A 17,870-nucleotide genomic window follows, 5' to 3' on the forward strand; every position below is an offset into this window, starting at 1 on the left:
GGAAAGACTTTGTGGTTATTATCTTTATCTTCAAGTACTTGAAGGGCTGTCCTGTGGAAAGGGGATTAGATTTGTTTTGTTTGGCCTCAGAAGGCAGAACTAGGCTGGATGACCACACATTAGCAAGACTACAGAGTAGAATCCTTTCAGGTAGGGACATTTGCTCTAAAGGCTTCTGTGATTTCTTCTCTGTGATTCTAATGGACTCAGTGTCTAGAAGAGAGGAGGGAGCCTCCCTCTCCTGCCCTCCTGCCCCCTCAGGCTTCTTCCTCTCACCTTTGCCCACAGGGATGGTGAACCGGGAGGTGTTGGACCAGGTTGAGCGAGGATACCGGATGCCCTGCCCACCAGAGTGCCCTGAATCCCTGCATGACCTCATGTGCCAGTGCTGGCGAAAGGACCCTGAAGAACGGCCCACCTTTGAATACCTACAGGCATTCCTGGAGGACTACTTCACATCCACAGAGCCCCAGTATCAGCCTGGGGAGAACCTATAGAGTTGGGCTGGGGCCCTGGTGCCAAAGACTCCCTCTTGTCCCTCAGGATTGCCCTGAGGGCTTGCTGGGCCAGAGGCCTATCCAGCTGAGACCATGGTGCTGTAGCTATGGTGGGCTCTTCCCAGAGCTTGGGCAATGGGCCACTTCTTCCCCCCTTGCCTGGCCAAAGGGACTTGGTCACCCCCTCTCTGCCAACAGTGATGATGATTTTGCCCTTGAGGTGAGCAGCAGTGAGGTGGTGGCCCCAGAGCTGCCAGTAATAGAGCTGAAGGGCTGAATGTCTGAGCCTTAGGCCTACTCTGCCATGGCATTCCATTCCAGCCCCTAGCCTCCCTCTGCTCTTTGGGAGGATGGAGGGACCAGATTCTTGGAGCAGCAGATCTCAGGCTGACAGCTCAGCACTGAAGGTCAATGTGGGCACTGAAGACCCCTTTCCCTTCCCTGCCGTATCCCTTGTCACTCACTCCCTCCTCCCCAGAAAAACCATATTCTCTTTCCTGGGCTAACCGCCTTGTCTCGTGTTACCAGCCAGTACAACAGGTTCTTATGGAAAAAAGAGCTTGGGGCATTTCTTGGGTGGAATAGGGATGGTCAGAGCCTTATCTATAGCTCACAGCTGAAAACTAGGAATAGCCTCAGCCCTTCTAGCTCGGCCCAGTGGGCCTGGAGCCTGCCCAGATGAGGAAAAGGCTCATATCTGGCTCAGTGCAAATCAGGTTGCAGATATCCGTCTTCCAGTACCTGTCCAGTCCAGTCGCCTTCCTCCAACAGTTAATACTGTAGGACTTGTTCATTAGAAAATCATGATGAAGATATCTTGTTGACATTTTTTGGGACCTCATGTTGAGGACTCTCCTCTTCCCTCTGAAACTGGTCAAACATTTCTAACGGATGCTTTTTCTGGGATCTCTCCCATTTTAGTGTTTGGCTGTGGTCAGCAAACTTCTGCTCAGTGTTTAGGCCTAGTACCTATCAAACCCTTTGCCCCACCTCCTGATCCTGATTTATTTATTCCCAGCTTCTTGCTCATGAGCTGCCCAAAGATCCCCTTTTCCAAGCTGAAGAGCCACCTCTAACCCAGGGGTCCTTCACGGCTGCAGGGCTCATTCCTCTCTCACCCTTCACTCATATACCCTGCCAATCCATGAGAGTAAGGGGTCTTGCTGCCCCTAGCCATTGTGCTTGGAACCCCTTCAGGAAAGCTTAGCCCAGGAGTCTCCTTTGCATTAGAGTTGGCCTCTTTTTCCATGAGGGACTAAATCTTAGAGTTCTAAGGGCATTTTGGAGAACTCAACCCATTATAGTTTCACTCTTCACCTCAGCAGCAGGTCCTGATCCTTTGGGGTTGTAGGCTTTAAAATGGCAGTTTCCAATCTTCCTTCCCTCCTTCCAAACCAGTGTAGTGTCTCCAGGGCTCTAAATAGGATGCCCATTGAGCACTGGGCTCCCTCATTAAAGGCTGGCATAGAATCCTCACTTAATCCCATGCTTCCACTCCTTCCCCCCCTCAAGAATGTTCTTCCTCCAGGGTGGGGCTTCTAAGTTGGGGAGGAAGGAGGTAGAATAGGGGGAGAAGCCAGAAAAGTCTGATTTTTATCACAGGGGCAAGACAGAGCTGGGGACTGGTCAGCAGCAGTTAGTGGTCTAAGTCCATCAGAGTTCTCTTCCTATTCTGAACTCAGTACCTGTTGTCTTTAGAGATTTTTTTTTTCCAATTCTCACCAGGTGACTTAAGGCTGTAATCACAATACAAAGCCACAGGATGTCAGAGCTAGATCAACTAATGAACCCATTTTACAGGGGATGAAACTGAGGCCCAGAAGAGGGAAAATAACTTTTCCCAGGTCACACAGTGAATCAGTGGCAGGGGTGGGACTTGAAACACCTGAAACATCACAATAGGCTGAGAATCTGACAGCTTAAAGCCTGTTTCCAAAGCTTAGAATGTGATGGTCTTTGTCCCTGAGAGATGGGAACAGAAGCAATGACAAAGATAACCAGCTACATCCTTACCCCCTCCAAGGTGGTACACACCAGGGGAAACCCAATATGGCCACAGAGAAATCGGGGGAGGGGGAGAGGGTTTGGTGTCTTTTTTTGTGGGGGGGGTGGGGAATTTTTTTTCATTGTCTCTGAGTTGGAAGTGACCTTAGAAGTTCTACAGTCCAACCCCCTGTCAGTATTCCTAATGGGATTATCCAGCCTCTGCTTGGAAACCAATGACAGGAAACTTGCTACCTTTAAAATAATTTAGATGTGCCAACAGAACTTGGACCCACTCCTCCAGCTCATGAGGAGGTGGGGCCTGGCTGAAGGAATATAAAATCTGGTGACAGAAACATCTGTCAAAGATAAGGGAACCTAGCCCTCGAGTCTTCCCTGGGTCAGAACACAGCCTGACAGGGGCCTTGCATTTCTTATAGACCCTGAAGGCTCACTGCCATTTTTGGCTAGGTCTTCCTCACTCCTATCCCTCCTTCGTCCCCAACCCCCACCCCTAACCCCCCATCTTCCCATCAAACTTGTCTTTCTAGGCACAGACCCTGACAAGGTTGTCAATGCTGATGGCAACAGGGGGTGGAGGGAGCAGCATTTCCTCAGAAACTTAACTTTACAAAAGAGGTCCTCAAAAGGTTGGGAAGCCAGGGTTGGCATGTGTGTGTGTATGTGGGTGCATGTGTGTAGCTGTGTGTCCATATTTAACATGTAAACAAATCCTTTGAGGAACATTGTACATTACCTTCTTCCTATTCCACACCCCCCAGTGGTAGGCCCAGTCAGTCATCCCTCCCACCTCTCAGCAGTATAGCAATAATGACCACAAGCACCCTAGGGTTCACTTGCCCAGGGCTGGGGCTGCACACCTGGGGCTAATCTCTTCAATCTCTGCACCAATCAGCTGAGAATGCAGGCTCAGGCCCAGGGAGCCCCAGGAGGAGGTGGCTGGGATTCCTTGTGCCAACCAGGCCTTGCCCACAAGGAAGGGCATTGGCAATGGCCTCCCTCAAAACCCCAGCCAGTTCTGAGTTTCACCACTTCCGTTCTTCAACCTCCCCTCCCCCGCCCCCAGCCAATAAAGAGGCAATTTGTTACCTAATGAAACTGTACCATAATGATTGCTGTCACTGTCTGGATGCTCTACAGCATTCCTGTCCTTCTGAAGAACTCAGTCTCTTGCTACAAGAGGTTCTGAAGCTGTCATTTTTTAAAGCAGTGTTTTGTAAATTCCAGATGACTATGCAGAGGCCTTGGGGTCTCTCGCCCTCACCCTGGTTTGGCTGTGTGTAGCGTTCAGCCTTGGTGGGGGGCGGGGAGGGAGGGATGTTTTGAGAATTGCAAAAAGGTGGTTTGTAAATACTTTGCATTTTGTCTGATTAAACACAAACAGACCTCACTGGTGCAAGGTAGTGTATTTGTTGGGGGGGGGGGGGAGAGGGTGTATATGTTGCCTCCACCCCACTTGTCAACTCTTGATACCTCACGGTGCTGACCCTGGGTTATCAGAGGCTATACCAGCTCAGACAAAGCTTCTGCAGGCCCCACCATGCTGAAGGGTGTGGTTGTTATCTGAGGACTGGCCTGATTAAGTTCAAAGGCACCTACACCATAGTGGCTACAGCATCTCATGAAGACATCCCTAAGCTCTAGGACTGTATCCAGGTAAGAGAATGATAGACTGCTGAAATCAGATCCTGAAACGTATGGAAGGTTACCGTGCATGAGAATGTGCGCCAAGCTCACATGTACACGGTACCTTTGTGCCCACACATTACCTGTGGGGGTCACTGGCATCTTGTTCTAAGACCCAGAACTTGAAAGGTTTTTGGAATTTTTCAGGGGAAGTTGTGAGTTGTCTTCTGGCTTGTCCTGAAGCAACCTAAACCATAAGGAGGTAAAGCTGCCAGGCCAGGTCTTGATAGGGTGGAGCTCTTAGGTTGAAGAATGCTGAGTCTTTGGTGTTTTCCTTTACCCCTTGCTCCATAGCTTTCCATTTCTGGCTGCCAGTAGGTTTATAAAGAGGTGGGGGAGGGGAAAGTGTAAAGGATCCCTGAGGCACTCAACTCCAACAGCCAAAGAGAATGTCTAAAATTTAGGCACTGGCAGGGGATCAGCCAGGAGTGGGGAACCTGTGGCCTCGAGGCCTCATGTGGCCCTCTAGGTCCTCAAGGGCAGCACAACAAATCCTTTTAAGGGGTTTGTTCTGTGAAGTTTGGATTCAGTCAAAAGGCTGCACTTGAGGGCCTAGAAGGCCACGTGTGTCCTTGAGGCCACAGGTTCCCCACTCCTGGCTGATTCCCTGCCAGGGCCTAGTCACTTCGGAGCTCCCTCTCCAGGCTTTCCTGGGCACCTCTGATCCTAATTTCTTTTTCCCTCTCCCCATTCCTTCTGAGTCCTCACATCTTCTTGTTCCTCTTAATTTTTCTTCTCCATTGCTTTCTATTTCCCATTTCTCTTCTCAAACAAGCAGAGTAATGGGAGAGCCCATGATAGATGCTCAGACAAGACTGGGACTGAGCCAGGGTTCAACCAGTTCATGGAGAGGCTTTTATTAAGCTTTTACTGCAAAACATGGAAAGGAGGTCACCGCTAAGAGTTGTACTAAGCCACTGATTCTCACCAGTGTGACCAAGCCTGGGTTTGGGGGGGGGGGCCCTTGTCATCATTACTGAAAAGAGGATAGCCCTGAACACTGGTGACTTTGAGAAAGTCATTTAATTCCTTTGTTCCTTCCAGTTTCCTTGGTAAAATGTGGATAGTTAATACTGGCCTCTGTATCTCATGTAGGGGAGGTAGCTTGGTACAGTAACAAGAGCGATGGCACCAGAGTCAAAAGACCCCCCCTCACAAATGGCCTTAGAAAGGTCATTTACCCTTGTTTCCTCACCTATACAATGAGCGAGTTGGACTAGCCCCTTGCTACAAAGATGGGGCCCTCCAAAGTCCCCTCTGGAGCTAGGATTCTATTATGATTGGCTCTGAGCTCTCCCCTCCATTTTGGGGGCTGTATGGATGTGCCCAGGATAACTGGTTCTCCTCCCCTCACCTGTCCTGTGGCGCCCCCTGGTGGGTACCGCTGGAATTCAACAGACAAAAGTTATTTCTCCTACCTGCCGCATCTCTAGAATACCCTGAGAAAAGTATGTAAGCTTTTTCTGAAAGACAAAGCACCCAGGGGAGGATTCATAGAGAGACCTACAAAGTCTTGAGTTCAGAAGTCTGACGGTCAGGGAGGTCCAGCCCAGCTGTGACAAAACTGAGGACAAATAGCAACCAATGGGAGCAGAGACCTGGGTTCTACTCTAAGCACTGCTGCTAACTGCTAATGTGACCTTAGACAAATCACTTCTCCTCTCTGGGCCTCAATTTCTCCTCTGTACTATACGGTCAGTGAGAGCCCTGACATCTGCAATGGTAAGTAGGGCCCTTCTGCCTCCTCTCCTCTCCACACAATTTCCTGACTAGGGTTGCATTTTGGTACCACATATGATTCTTCTCTGCTTATCCCCATTTAAAGACATAAAAATCAATGGTACTGCGAGGAGTACACAGACCAAAGTTTATAAAGCTTTTATTAAACATCTGAAACAGCTGTGCAATTGAGCCAACCAAAAATAAAATGATGTTTTAACCAGCAGCCCTTAAATTTCAAAAATGTTGCTGTTAGGTCCAATTCCCCGGGTGACAAGCACCAAGTTAAGTCCTCTGCCCAGGTCACCTCCCACTCCTCAGTCAATCCAAAGGAAGGTGAGTGAGTGGATCAGACTGGAAACACACTAAGAAAAACAAAGTCCTGGGTATTTCTTTGTACTATGGATTCTTTGAAGAGACAAAGCCTAGGGGTCCCAGCGTGGAACAGAAGTGGCCACTTCTTAACGCTTCTCCTGAGTTGTTCCATTCAGGGTGATGTGTTCTAGGGCTTGTGTCCTTTTCAACAATCTCCACCGTTGTACAGATACCAACTGTGCTAGTGATAAATTCCTAATTCAGATACACAACATACATTCTTCTCAGCTAATAAAAACAAGACAATCCCCCAAGCAAAACCATTGATTGCTCATTACCATTTTGAAAGCACAGCCCTGCTCTGCAACCCAGTCATGTGGGAATCAGCAGATTTGAAGGAACTGGGACAAAGATAAAAAACCCCAACAGCTTGTAGTACTGCCCCTAAGAAATGAGAACCCTGTAAACTCTAGAAATCAGGGAGGGATGTGGCACTGTGGGGGAAGACATGTTCTGATACCCAGGAACTATTGCAAGAGTGATATTGTTTCTTTCAGAAAAAGAAACAGGAGAGTGGACAGCACTGAAATGCCAAAACACATTTCATTCTAGCCTACTGAGCAGGAAGCTGGAGCTCCCAGGTGCTAGTGGCTTCAGTGAAGAGTTGGGGTTTCTGCAATTATGAGACCTGTGTTGACAATAACTCAACTGGCCCAATGGGCAATATAAGGCTGAGAGGTTGGACAGAAGGAAACTAATTGCACTCCAGACAAGGTTCATCCAGGTAAAAACAAGATGAGAATTCTGCTACCACATAGTGGAGATCCCTGGATCAGCAGAATTAGGCTGGCCATGTTGGGTCTGGTCCCCTGGCAGGATCTGAGGTGAAAGGGTGATCATCCAGTCAGTGAGGTGTAGGAATGGAGGCAGGAAAGGAAAACAGCAACAACCACTGACCACTGCTGGGCTTCAAACCAAAAGCACCAGGTGGTGCTGTTGTTCACATCATAAAAAACTGGAAGTGACGTGTCACAGGTGAAGGATGCCCAATCAGGAATGTACTAATCTAGTCTACACAGACGTGCAGGAAGCCTGTGATCAATCATATCGTGAACATCCTTTACCCCTGGGTTCTCATCTTTAAAGCCAATCAATAAGCAGCATGTGAGGATCCTAAGTCCCCACTATCCTGGGGTCGTGAGCTGATTCGGGGAGGTGGGCACCAGTGCAGTGATATAAGAAACAGTTCCCCCAACAGCTGTAACAGATGAGGAACAAGGCTGCGAGGAAGACCAAGGCACAGATCGTGCATGGCTTCCGCTCCAGCAGGAAGCTCAGAAGGTAGAAGCCCATGAACATCGAGTGACTGAACCAGAGAGCTGGGTTGAGGGGCTTTGGGATGAGCAGGACAGGCAGTAACCACTGAAGGCAGTACATGGTCTCTGTGGGGCAGGGAAGGAGGCACAAGGTCCACAACAGCAAGTGAACTCTTATCTGCTTCTTTTGATTTCGTTTCCACTCAATCTTTAACAGCTTCTCCAATGTGTCTTCAAGGAGCACCAAGTTGTCCCATATTCTGAAGATATAACTTAAAAGAAAAACACAAAACATTTGTGGGGGAGAAGGCAATTAGTTCAATATCATGAACAACAAAAGCATTCACCTGTAGTTTTGTCAACTAGAGACCTCGGGCAATCATACCAACTTTACTCAGGGACCAAATCCCAATGAAATTCATCACAAATTACAGAAAAGGTTTTCTTGTAAATATTTTTTCTAAGCTGACATGATTTCAAGATGGCAAATGGAATCACTATTTGAGTTTATGTTGTATCCAGAAGCCCCTGAATCACATTCCACATTTGTCAATACTGGCTAACTTGTTTGAAAATTATCATGGAAAAACGATAGCAGATAGACGGAGATAATGCTGAGCACCAGTCAAAACAGATTTTGTTTGGTGAGTTCAGTCCGCATCAGCTATAAGGTAATCAAGGAGGTAACAAGAAAACTCTCCCACCAGCCGAAGATGTCTTATCTTAAGCACCTATTTCCTTGCATGCCACATGCCTTTATCAAACAGGGTCAGTCAGGCCCAGTCCCTGGGTTCCAGTAGTATATAATCTTATACATAAACATAAAAGAAAACAAAGTAATCACCAGTAGTCCTTTGAACTGGCACCTCGCCCTGTCCTGTTTGTCAGGGACAGATTAATTGTGGATTATCTATATGTTATATTTTAATTTATTTTGTTAATTACATTTTCATCTGGTTTGGGCTCTGTGTGTGACACCTCTCCGCTACTCCATGCTGCCTCTGATGTTCTTCTAAATAGCTGGTTAATTCCTTTAGATCTCTACCGATCAAGTATAAAAAGGCAAAAAGGCCCTGACCCAAGTTTCCTATGTTCCTGTAACAGGTTCCTAAGGATATACCAATGATTTATGTATTCCTTCTTGACACAATGCCTGTTAAATGATCTTTTTCTTTCATTTATTCTCAAAGACTTATTTATTGTCTATCATATAAATATCCCCATAATGTGCTTGAGGAGATATATAAAGATTAAATAAAAAAAAGATTAAATGAGACATATCAGTTGGCATGGAGTTTATAATCTACAAGCCTCTTAAAAGTCAGCTTTTTAGAAGATGGGGCCCAACATAAGTTGAAAACTAAGAGGAAAAAACTGAGGTGACTAGTCACTGACAGCAACATCACCTTGTTAATTTTGTTTTCAGAGGCAGAAACTACATTTCACCTAATATCTGGAGAAAGCCAGAATGACCTGTAACTTGCTCCACCACCTGAGCAACCTTTATCACGATTCACACTGGCACAAAGTGCTAGGAGTGGTCACCCAGAAGATACTGCAACTAATCTTTAACAAGCCAAGGCAACCTGATTCACTATAAAGTAGTGCCTTCATTCATATGGGCCAATGGGAAAGCACCTGCTGACTGACTCAAAGTTTATTACTGGTTGCCTAGCTACGCCTGAGCTTTGTAACATCGAAGGAAAATAAGATCCAGTCTCTGCCCTTTGGAACAGTGACTCCTAAACATTTCACAGGACACTAATGAAGCTTTACTATCTCTAAGGTTTAAAAGGGAACTAAACCAGATACTTGTTTAGAAGACAGGCCCTCATCCAGGGTGTCATTCCCAATATAAACCTGTTGTTGTTCATTGCGTTCGACTCTTTGTGACCCCACAGATACTGGGGGTGGTATGCCATTTTCTCCTCCAGCTCAATTTAGGAAACTGAGGCAAACCTGTTTAAGCGACTTGCCCAGGGTCACAAAGCTAATAAGTATCAAAGGCCAGATTTGATCTCAGGAAGATGAGTCTTCCTGACTTCAGGTCCAGCACTCTTTCCACTGTGCTACCTACCTAGCTACCCCAGCACGGTGTAGTTCGAGGTATCACACATGTGGGCCCACAATGCTCCTGAGCATGGCCCAAACCAGATTAAAATATAATTGGGGAATATTTAACACAATTAATAAAAATAGAATATAGATAATATTAATATATGGGTTTTCTAAGTCAATATGTGGCCTATAGGGATCCTTACATATGGTACAGTGGCCCCTGTTTCTTTTTAAGTTTGACACCACTTGTATAGTAGGTTGAGAATGCTAAACTTGGCATTATACAGTACCTGAGTCAAAATCCCAGGCCTAGTTACTTGACCACAGGCAAGCTGTTTCCCCACTGAGTCTCATTTCCCAGAGGGTTGTTATGAAGGAAGTGCTTTGTAAACCTTAAAGTGATGTAGAATGCGAATTATTACTGGCAATGGAATGGATGGGACCCACTGAACTGTAATACAAAACATCCCTGTGACTTTGTACATGGTGTTATCTGCCTCTAAGGTCCCTGATTGCCCCAGAGCTCGAGTAGGAATGGGAGCTAAGCAGGGGGCCAACCCTCTGGTGCAGTGGATTTAGAGTTGGGGAACCTGAGTTCAAATCTTAGCTGTACTACCTTTTGCCTATGTGACCTGAGCCTCAGGTTTCGCCTGTAAGAGGAAGAGGGTGTTGGACAAGGTTCCCCTTCATCTCTAAATCTCTGATCCTATACTATGAATAGTTGCTGCTTGCATAGGGAATTTTCAGAACCTTATTCTTGGTTGATTTTGCACCTGGCTGCACCTGAAGGCAGCCTCTCCTCCCCGTCAAAAAAAAAAAAAAGCTCTCCACCCAGGTGCGTCTATGTGGAAGGCTGAAGAGTGCTGACTCCTCCCGAGAAGTCCTCTTGATGCGTGTCAGACAGTCTCAAGAAAAGGATTCTGAGAAGTCATGACATGTGGGTCTAAGTTGGGCAACTCTGGCCAAGTATTACTTCACATCTGCTCATTTTACAAACAAGGGCACCAAGACTTGCACAAGGTTGTCTGGAGGTAATCAAAGAGTAGAATTTAGGCCCACTACAATCAGATGCTGATCTTAGGCTCAATCTTGCCTTTTCTTTTGAGTACTGGCAAGTGTAGGAAAACCTAACACACTTGTTTCCTTTAAATCAGAGTTCCTTTAAAGCTTTTAGAACATGGTGTGATTTACAAAATTCTCCAGGAATTCTTTTTTTTTTTTGGTATAAGTGATGCCTTTTGATTCATGCATAAGTTGGATTTAAGTGAGGCAGAGTTGCATGAAGTCGTTGGCCTCATTCTCTCCTCCAGAGTCATCACAGTCCAGTGGCAGGACAGAATCAAGACAACTGGTGATGGCTCAAGATGTAGTGGATGACCTTGGCATCTTCAATGTCTAGCCAAGCCCTAAGCAGTCCACAGCACCTGCTTCAGCTGCCTTCATGGCCAATGGGACAAATTGTTCTCATCTGCCCATTCCACCAAGGGAAGTCTTCACATGCTTGGGGTAGACACACCCCTAACTCAACAATAGGTTTGAGACTCCTTGGTTGCCCCCAACTTGGTTTAGCCTGTCTGCTGAAACAGTTTACTGGGGTATGGCCACTATGCATGTTATAGCTTCTTGGAGCCACAGGTGAGAGTTGGGCGGAACAGGTGGACACCAAAAGTGGAAAGCAGCCCTGAAAGGGGCTCACCAGCCATCACACCAGAGGTACCAGTCCTTCCTGAACATACTTTACACCCCTCCAGGAATTCAGTTACTGTATGAAAGGAGGTACACCTGCCTTTTGGGATCAACCAGTGGTTTGCCACAAAAGTACTTATCAGTACCTCTGGAAGATCTCCCATTGTTCTGCATCAAAGACAAAATAACCACCTGAACCTGCTTCCAGAAAAGGGAACAGAATTTTACAGGCAGAAGATGAGTGACAATAAAGGGTTATCTTCCAGGAGTATGGATACCAGTTAGAAAAACTAAATGGCTTTAAAATTGCAGATAATAAAATATGTTTCTCTACTTGTTGGCATAAGTCATTTCTCTACCTGGGTGACAATTGCACCATAGGCTACCCAAATGCTATCTGAACCCTGCCGCTGGATGTCAACACTACAGAATCTCATGCTGTGCTCTTCCATGAGCTGGTGACAGCCACCATGGGAATCTGTGTAGTGCAGGAGTGAAGAAAACACTTCTTCTTTGCCAAGAGGCATGTTCATGCCAAGGTCAGCATAGAGTTGGCAGAGTGAGTTGAAAAGTAAACCAACCGCTTTTTAAAAACCCAACAACTAGGCAACAGGGTGGAGTAAAGATAGCCATATGATCTGGGCAGAATTACAACATTCTGAGTTATATAGCAGAGGAATGCAAAAATACAGCTTAAATGGGCACCACAACCAAAGGGTTAAAGAACTGAAGACTTGAAAAGATTCTTATCACAACCCATAGCAATAGTCAATAAAATACAGGAAGGCCTTGGCTTCAAAGCTAGGGCACATTCCTACCTTTGTTCTAGCTTCCAAATGTCCTATTCTTACAGCTGCCAGCTAAATAATTATTTCAATATCAACAAAGTCAGTTTACTCAAGATTTTAGAGTAAAGAAGTCGAGTACACAAACTCCAGTCCAGCAGGTCTACTTAGCAACTCTGGCATAAATGATTCTCATTTCTGCCCCCATGCCTGTACTTAGTCTTCCTCCTTTCCTACTATCGCTTTGATCAAGCTTTAAGCCTCTCCTCTACCATCTTACTAGAATTTTTCTCACTCTACAAGCTAAGAAGGTCCCCTCCCTACCCTTGAGTCATATACAAACGAGTCATAGAATCTCAGAATTGGAAGACTTCTCAAGAGAACTATTTAGTCCTACTTCTAACTTGAACAGGAAATGCCCTCATGGTATACTGGAAAGAATGCTGGGCTTGGAAACATGAGACCTAAGTTAAAATCCAGTTTAAGACCTTACTAAAACTATGAAACTTTTGAACACTACCAGCCTAGTCTATAAAATGTGGGAGTTGGGTTAGATAATCTCTTTGGTCCCTTTCAGCTTAAGCTGAACTCTACTCACCCTCCTTTTGGGAAACCAAATGAGCTGATTGCACTGAATATGGTTTATCTTAAGCACCAACTTCCCTAGACGAGTTAACCTGCCTTTCTAATTTCAATAGAATCAAACTGCTGGCTATACTCTGAAACCCAGCTTCTCTAGATCCAAGAAGACCTCACCAAGAGCAATTACTTATTCCTATACTTCTTTCAGTACTTCCTATTCCTGATCTCCACCTTTCCATTTAGGTAACCAATAAAGCACAACACTCACAACTCTCCTACACTTATGATCTGTCCCTAGGCTTACATACCTTACTTGGCATTTGTTGACCTACCAAAGATAGGTGGGGTCAGAGGACGTGCCATTTTCTTTTACAAATTCATATCCCTTAGTCATAACGGAAGCTACTACTCTGAGTATAAAGATCCCCACCCATCACTTTAAGGATCTACTAGGGCAACCACCATGCAGGTAATGCTAGTAAATCTCTCATGCCAAACGTCTCTAAAAGTAGCCTATTATTTATCATATCATCCTCCGTTGTTACTGACAGATGAACCCCAAATAATTCTGCTGAACCCACTTGTTTCTAGGAGGAAAAGACAAAAGAATGGTATACAAGTTCTAGCTCTGCTACCAGCTTTGAGTAGGTAATTTAACCTTTCCGATACCTCAGTTTCCTCAAGTGTAAATTGAGTAAACTGGAAAATATGGTTTCTAATCCTTTGGTTCTAAAGATTCAATGACAGGCTAATTCCTAAGTTACACTTACAGATCCTTACAAGAGAGGCTGAGCAAGTAAGAAGCAGGCAAGCATGGAGCTCTTAAAACAATGGAAAAGTCTTTCTTAGATTAAATGAACCAGATTGTTATCCTGTCTTCTCCTCTAAGAAAAATACAGCTCTTTCTGAAACCTGTCAAACTTTATGGATTTAGAGATAAGCATTCAAAAACTTCTGAGGTTTCTTCACAGCTCTCAAAGAATTGTGACCATACCAAAACTTGTATAACTACTTAATGAAATCTTCATCATCCTAAGGGCCTCCCTCTGGATATTTTCCAGGTTTTCAATTTATCTTTATCAGTATGCCCAGAACTGAACACAATGCTTCAGATGAGACCTGATAAAGACAGAATAAATTGAGGAGAGATTATCACCTACCTATTCCTAGAAGTTATGTGTCTCAATGCAGCTCATGACTGCATTAGGTTTTGTCGTTTTTAGCTGCCACACTTCGATGCTGATTCATGGAGCCTGTAGTCTACTAAAACCTCCAGATTTTTTTTTTTCAAAGCATGCCTCCCTTGTACTTATGCAGCTGATTTTTCTTACCCAAGTGTAAAATTTTATGTTTATCTCTACATCTTATTAGAGTCAGTCTAATGCTCGTTTGTCAAGACCCTTTTGGATCCTGTCACCCACTGTGTTGGTGTCACTCCCAGCTTGGTGTTATCTGCAAATAGGCTAAGCATACCATCCATGCTCTTATTCAAGTCGTTGCTAAAAATTTTAAACAGCCCTAGGGACAAGCATAGATTCCTGGACAATTTCAAGACATCTTAGCTGAATCTCACAAAGTCACATTTTTAGTATTTGAAAATATTATTAAATATAGTATCCTATGGTTACTTTAACTATCACCCACTCTCCTTTTCTCCTACTGAATATTTATGGAGCACCTAATACATTTAAGGCACTGTGTATGTAAGGAAGTGTGTCTTCTCCCACCAATTCAGGGTGTCCCATTAACATGGCCTGTCATCTTTTTTCTTGTCTTAGATAGAGGCATGTGGAAGAAGGATTGGGAAAAGAGTTACTTAAGGGAGCAGATGACAGCAATAACTTTCTGAAATGGGATAGTGATAGGACTAGGCTGTTTTCAAACAAGTCACCTGCTGAGCATTTATTTTCCAATTAATCATTTCTGCTGGGAGCCACAGTCCCAACCAATGATGGCAACTTTATAGAGAGGGAAATGAGGCTTTCACCAGCAAATCACACATACAAAGGAGTTTAACAATGCTTTGTTTTAATTGGTGTGCTCTATGGCTCTCCTATATATGATCCAGAGTAATGCTGTTGCTATCCTCTCTATGGAGTTTCTCTTGTTTTTTCAAGCATGCTCTGAATTTCAGAGAATTCCTAATCCATGAAGTCAGTCTAGTAGCACATGACGTCTGATATCCCCAAAGTGAAAGCTCTTAAGTGGAATGTGAATATTCCAGTGTCTGGAATGCAAGAGAAAAAGTCAGGTTAAGATTTATCTTTAAAAGATATTTTATGGATGCTAGTAAAACTTCCCTTCTGTGGTTTACTAATAAAGCTATCAAAGTTTATCCTTGATATTTATTTTACTTGGTAACCAGAACCACAGCTAAGTTTTCCAAAGAATGGACCAATGTTTAACTAACCATTAGCTGTGATGAAAGACCTACTACTTTCTGTGTACTGGCCATATATTTAAGAGCCTTTCTGGCACAATCTTTGAAATTGAGGCAAAAGGGCTGATGGACTGGTTGAGCAACATCAAATGAGTATAGACAGAAGTTCTCTCAAACACTTTATAGACCTTTGCAACAGATAAAACAAGAATTTTGATAACAGAAACAGAAAGTGGATCTATTTCTTGGGACTGAAACTGAACCATGTCCCAGATTTTATCTTTACTACTTTTAGGGAAAATGTAAAGGTCTAGTAAGAAAAACAGAAAAAGTTCTAAAAAAAAAAAAACCACAAACCTGTTCCTTTTGTGTCTCCCTCTCCATGCCCATGCCTTCACATCTCTATCTGCAAATTCTGCTAATATTCCAGACTTTGCAGCTATCTCCTTTAAAAATAAAATAACTTATTTTGAAAAGTGGTATGAGTTGACTATCCCATTCAATTTCCTAGTTGCCCTCAAACCCAGGCGACAGACAAGCCATGAAACAAAATAAGCTTCGTGATCCAGCTGGTATTAATGTGTTACTCAGCAAGGATGGGATAATGGGTAAAGCTAGAATAGGTTAAATAGTGGTGTCAAACTTCTATAGGAAGGGGACCACTAAACCATACATAAGGATCCCTGCAGCTGCAAAATGACTTAGAAAATCACATATTAGCATGACCTATATGCTACTGAATTTTTATTTATTTTAAATATTTCCCAAATACATTTTAAGCTGGTTTGGGCCATATTTGGGAATGTTGTATAGCCACATAATTGACACCTCTGACCTAGAATATTGATGTCCTTTGAGACATATTCATGCAGTATGGTTGTGTTCTAAGCAGCAATTGACAGATCAACAACTAATTGATTAATATGTATTTATTAAGTACCTATTAGGCACCAGGCAATATATTAAGCAACAGAGACAAAGGAATTTATTTTCTTGCTTGATGTACCATTAGAGGGGGCTCATTTCTCCCTTTAACATTACAGCTCAATAGCATTTATCACTTCTCTATGGACCCTAAACTGTATTGTTTCCCAACAGCTTTCAGCCAATCACTACAAAACAAAGCCATTACGTCAAGCCACTCTACATTAAAACTACTGAGTCACTTAACAAAATTACTCCAATGTATATAGCTTAATTGGTATGAATAAAACTGCTGCTGGGTTGGACAGACAGACCAAACAGCCTGACTCAGGATGAGAGAGTCAATATAGCCTAGGAAGAAGAGAACTAGGCGAAGTATCAGGAAATTTTGGTTCCAGGCCCAACTATACCATATGAGCTTGGGGCATTTCCTCCCTCTTGGCCTGGTACCCCACCTGCAAAATGAAGTTCCTTTTCTGCTCTAAAGTTCCAATATTATGATCTGTTATGATAACTATGATGTAGGGAGAGGGCACTGAAACTCTCCTAAGTAATTTTAGCAGCTGTGACTCAGTTTCTTCAACTGTAGGATTGAGATAACAAAACTTAACAATCTCCCAAGACAGTAATGAGGAAAGCATTCTGCGAACCTAAAAGCACTATACATAAAGAGCCACCTGTGATATTTACCAACTGTCCGACCTTGGAAAGGTCACCTAACCTCCCTCTTAGTTTCTTCATTTGTAAAAGAGATGGGTCTAGACTAGGAGGCCTCTGAGGCCCCTTCTAATTCTAGAGATCTATAAGCCTATGATTATTATCACTTCCCTAAAAGATGTTCAAAGCACCTCCCCATAAAAAATACCCCGCGCGAAGCCTCTGTCTCCTACTTCTCCATCTACTTTCCGGCCAGTCAGCGAGCAAGCCACGGAAGTAAACCTGGGGCCCGGGAGAGGGAGCGGTGACTCATCCCGGATTATACAATAAAGGAACAAGAGGAGCTCTTCTTTGCCCCCAATACACATAATCGCGGACTAATGATAGCCCGCGTCTTAAGGCGCTGGGGTTTCGGGAAGCTCTCAAATACATTCTTTCATTTGATGTTCATAGGAACCTGTGTCACTGCTCCCATTTCACAGATGACGATACACGGGCTTAGAGGGGAAAGTGGCTCCCAGATCGCAGGTCCTTCCATCCCCTCCTGCCGGTGTCCCCACGCACTACACGTGCCCCCTACCTCCCCGGGACTCGACTGACAGTGAGGAAAACCCGGGAGTCTGCGGATAATCCGCATGAAGGCTTGGAAGAAGGCTCTCTCCCATTCCTTGGAGTCCCCCTCCTGGCTGCCCCCCACCACAGCGACTGACATTTCCCAGCCCACTCTCCCAAGAAGCGGGGGGCACCCCAGAAGAGGGAAGGGAACATTGTGCGCCTGCGCCGAAGGGGATGCTGATGGTAGCGAGGAGCAGCGCCCCGGAGTTATGCGCTTGCGTCGGAAGAGGGCTTTCCCCTCACCCCCACCCTCTTCCCTCCAGGTGACCCGCAGCCCTTGAGAGGGAGTCGGGGAGAGACAACATGGCGTGTAAGGGCTGGCCGCAGAACTCCCACCCCTTCCCGCCGTGCTCAGGCCGGGGCCGAACTACCTGCAAACGTCGCCATGGCCGCGTCGCCTCCGCCGCTGCCGCCGCCACCGGAAGCCCCAACGCCTTCCCCTCCCCTCCCCACCCTCCCCTCTGCTGTTCAGCGTTACGGGCCGAGGACCCGCTCCCGAGCCGGGCCTGGCGTCGGTGTTCGCCTGAGCTCCGCGCATCCTGAACCCCAAAGGTACCCCCCTGCGCCTCCCCTTTCCTCATCCGCATCCAGTCCTGTCTCGGGGTCCTGGGTTGCCCAAGCCAGCCCTGGAGAAGACGAGATGTAA

At 45.2% G+C, this 17,870-nt stretch overlaps 2 protein-coding genes across 8 annotated transcripts in view; one reads left to right on the plus strand and one right to left on the minus strand.

Moving 5' to 3' along the window:
- The window catches only part of SRC (SRC proto-oncogene, non-receptor tyrosine kinase), a 106,624-nt gene extending 102,733 nt beyond the window's left edge, over positions 1–3,891 (plus strand). For 2 of the 4 annotated variants that reach the window (XM_036749636.1, XM_036749635.1), the window contains one exon: positions 289–3,891. In XM_036749636.1, the coding sequence (XP_036605531.1) occupies positions 289–497 (209 nt within the window). In that variant the 3' untranslated portion in view covers positions 498–3,891. The remainder of the gene's footprint in view (positions 1–288) is intronic. The other 2 variants (XM_036749634.1, XM_036749637.1) reach the window with 1 other exon arrangement.
- Positions 3,892–6,040: 2,149 nt separating this feature from the next.
- LOC118843296 (BLCAP apoptosis inducing factor) lies at positions 6,041–17,701 on the minus strand. 4 transcript variants are annotated; one of them, XM_036750866.1, is made up of 3 exons: positions 17,596–17,701; positions 15,386–15,474; positions 6,041–7,797 (listed from the first exon to the last, which is right to left on the minus strand). In XM_036750866.1, the coding sequence occupies exon 3, from the start codon at positions 7,656–7,658 to the stop codon at positions 7,395–7,397; it is 264 nt and encodes an 87-aa protein (XP_036606761.1). In that variant the 5' UTR covers positions 7,659–7,797; positions 15,386–15,474; positions 17,596–17,701; the 3' UTR covers positions 6,041–7,394. The 4 variants fall into 4 exon arrangements, with proteins under 4 accessions (XP_036606761.1, XP_036606760.1, XP_036606759.1 ...); XM_036750865.1 differs by having other exon boundaries at positions 6,041–7,809; positions 17,596–17,681; XM_036750864.1 differs by lacking the exon at positions 15,386–15,474 and having other exon boundaries at positions 6,041–7,809; positions 17,596–17,688.
- Positions 17,702–17,870: the final 169 nt, after the last annotated feature.

Source organism: Trichosurus vulpecula, chromosome 3 (assembly GCF_011100635.1).
Source record: "Trichosurus vulpecula isolate mTriVul1 chromosome 3, mTriVul1.pri, whole genome shotgun sequence".
In the NCBI taxonomy this organism is placed as follows: domain Eukaryota; kingdom Metazoa; phylum Chordata; class Mammalia; order Diprotodontia; family Phalangeridae; genus Trichosurus; species Trichosurus vulpecula.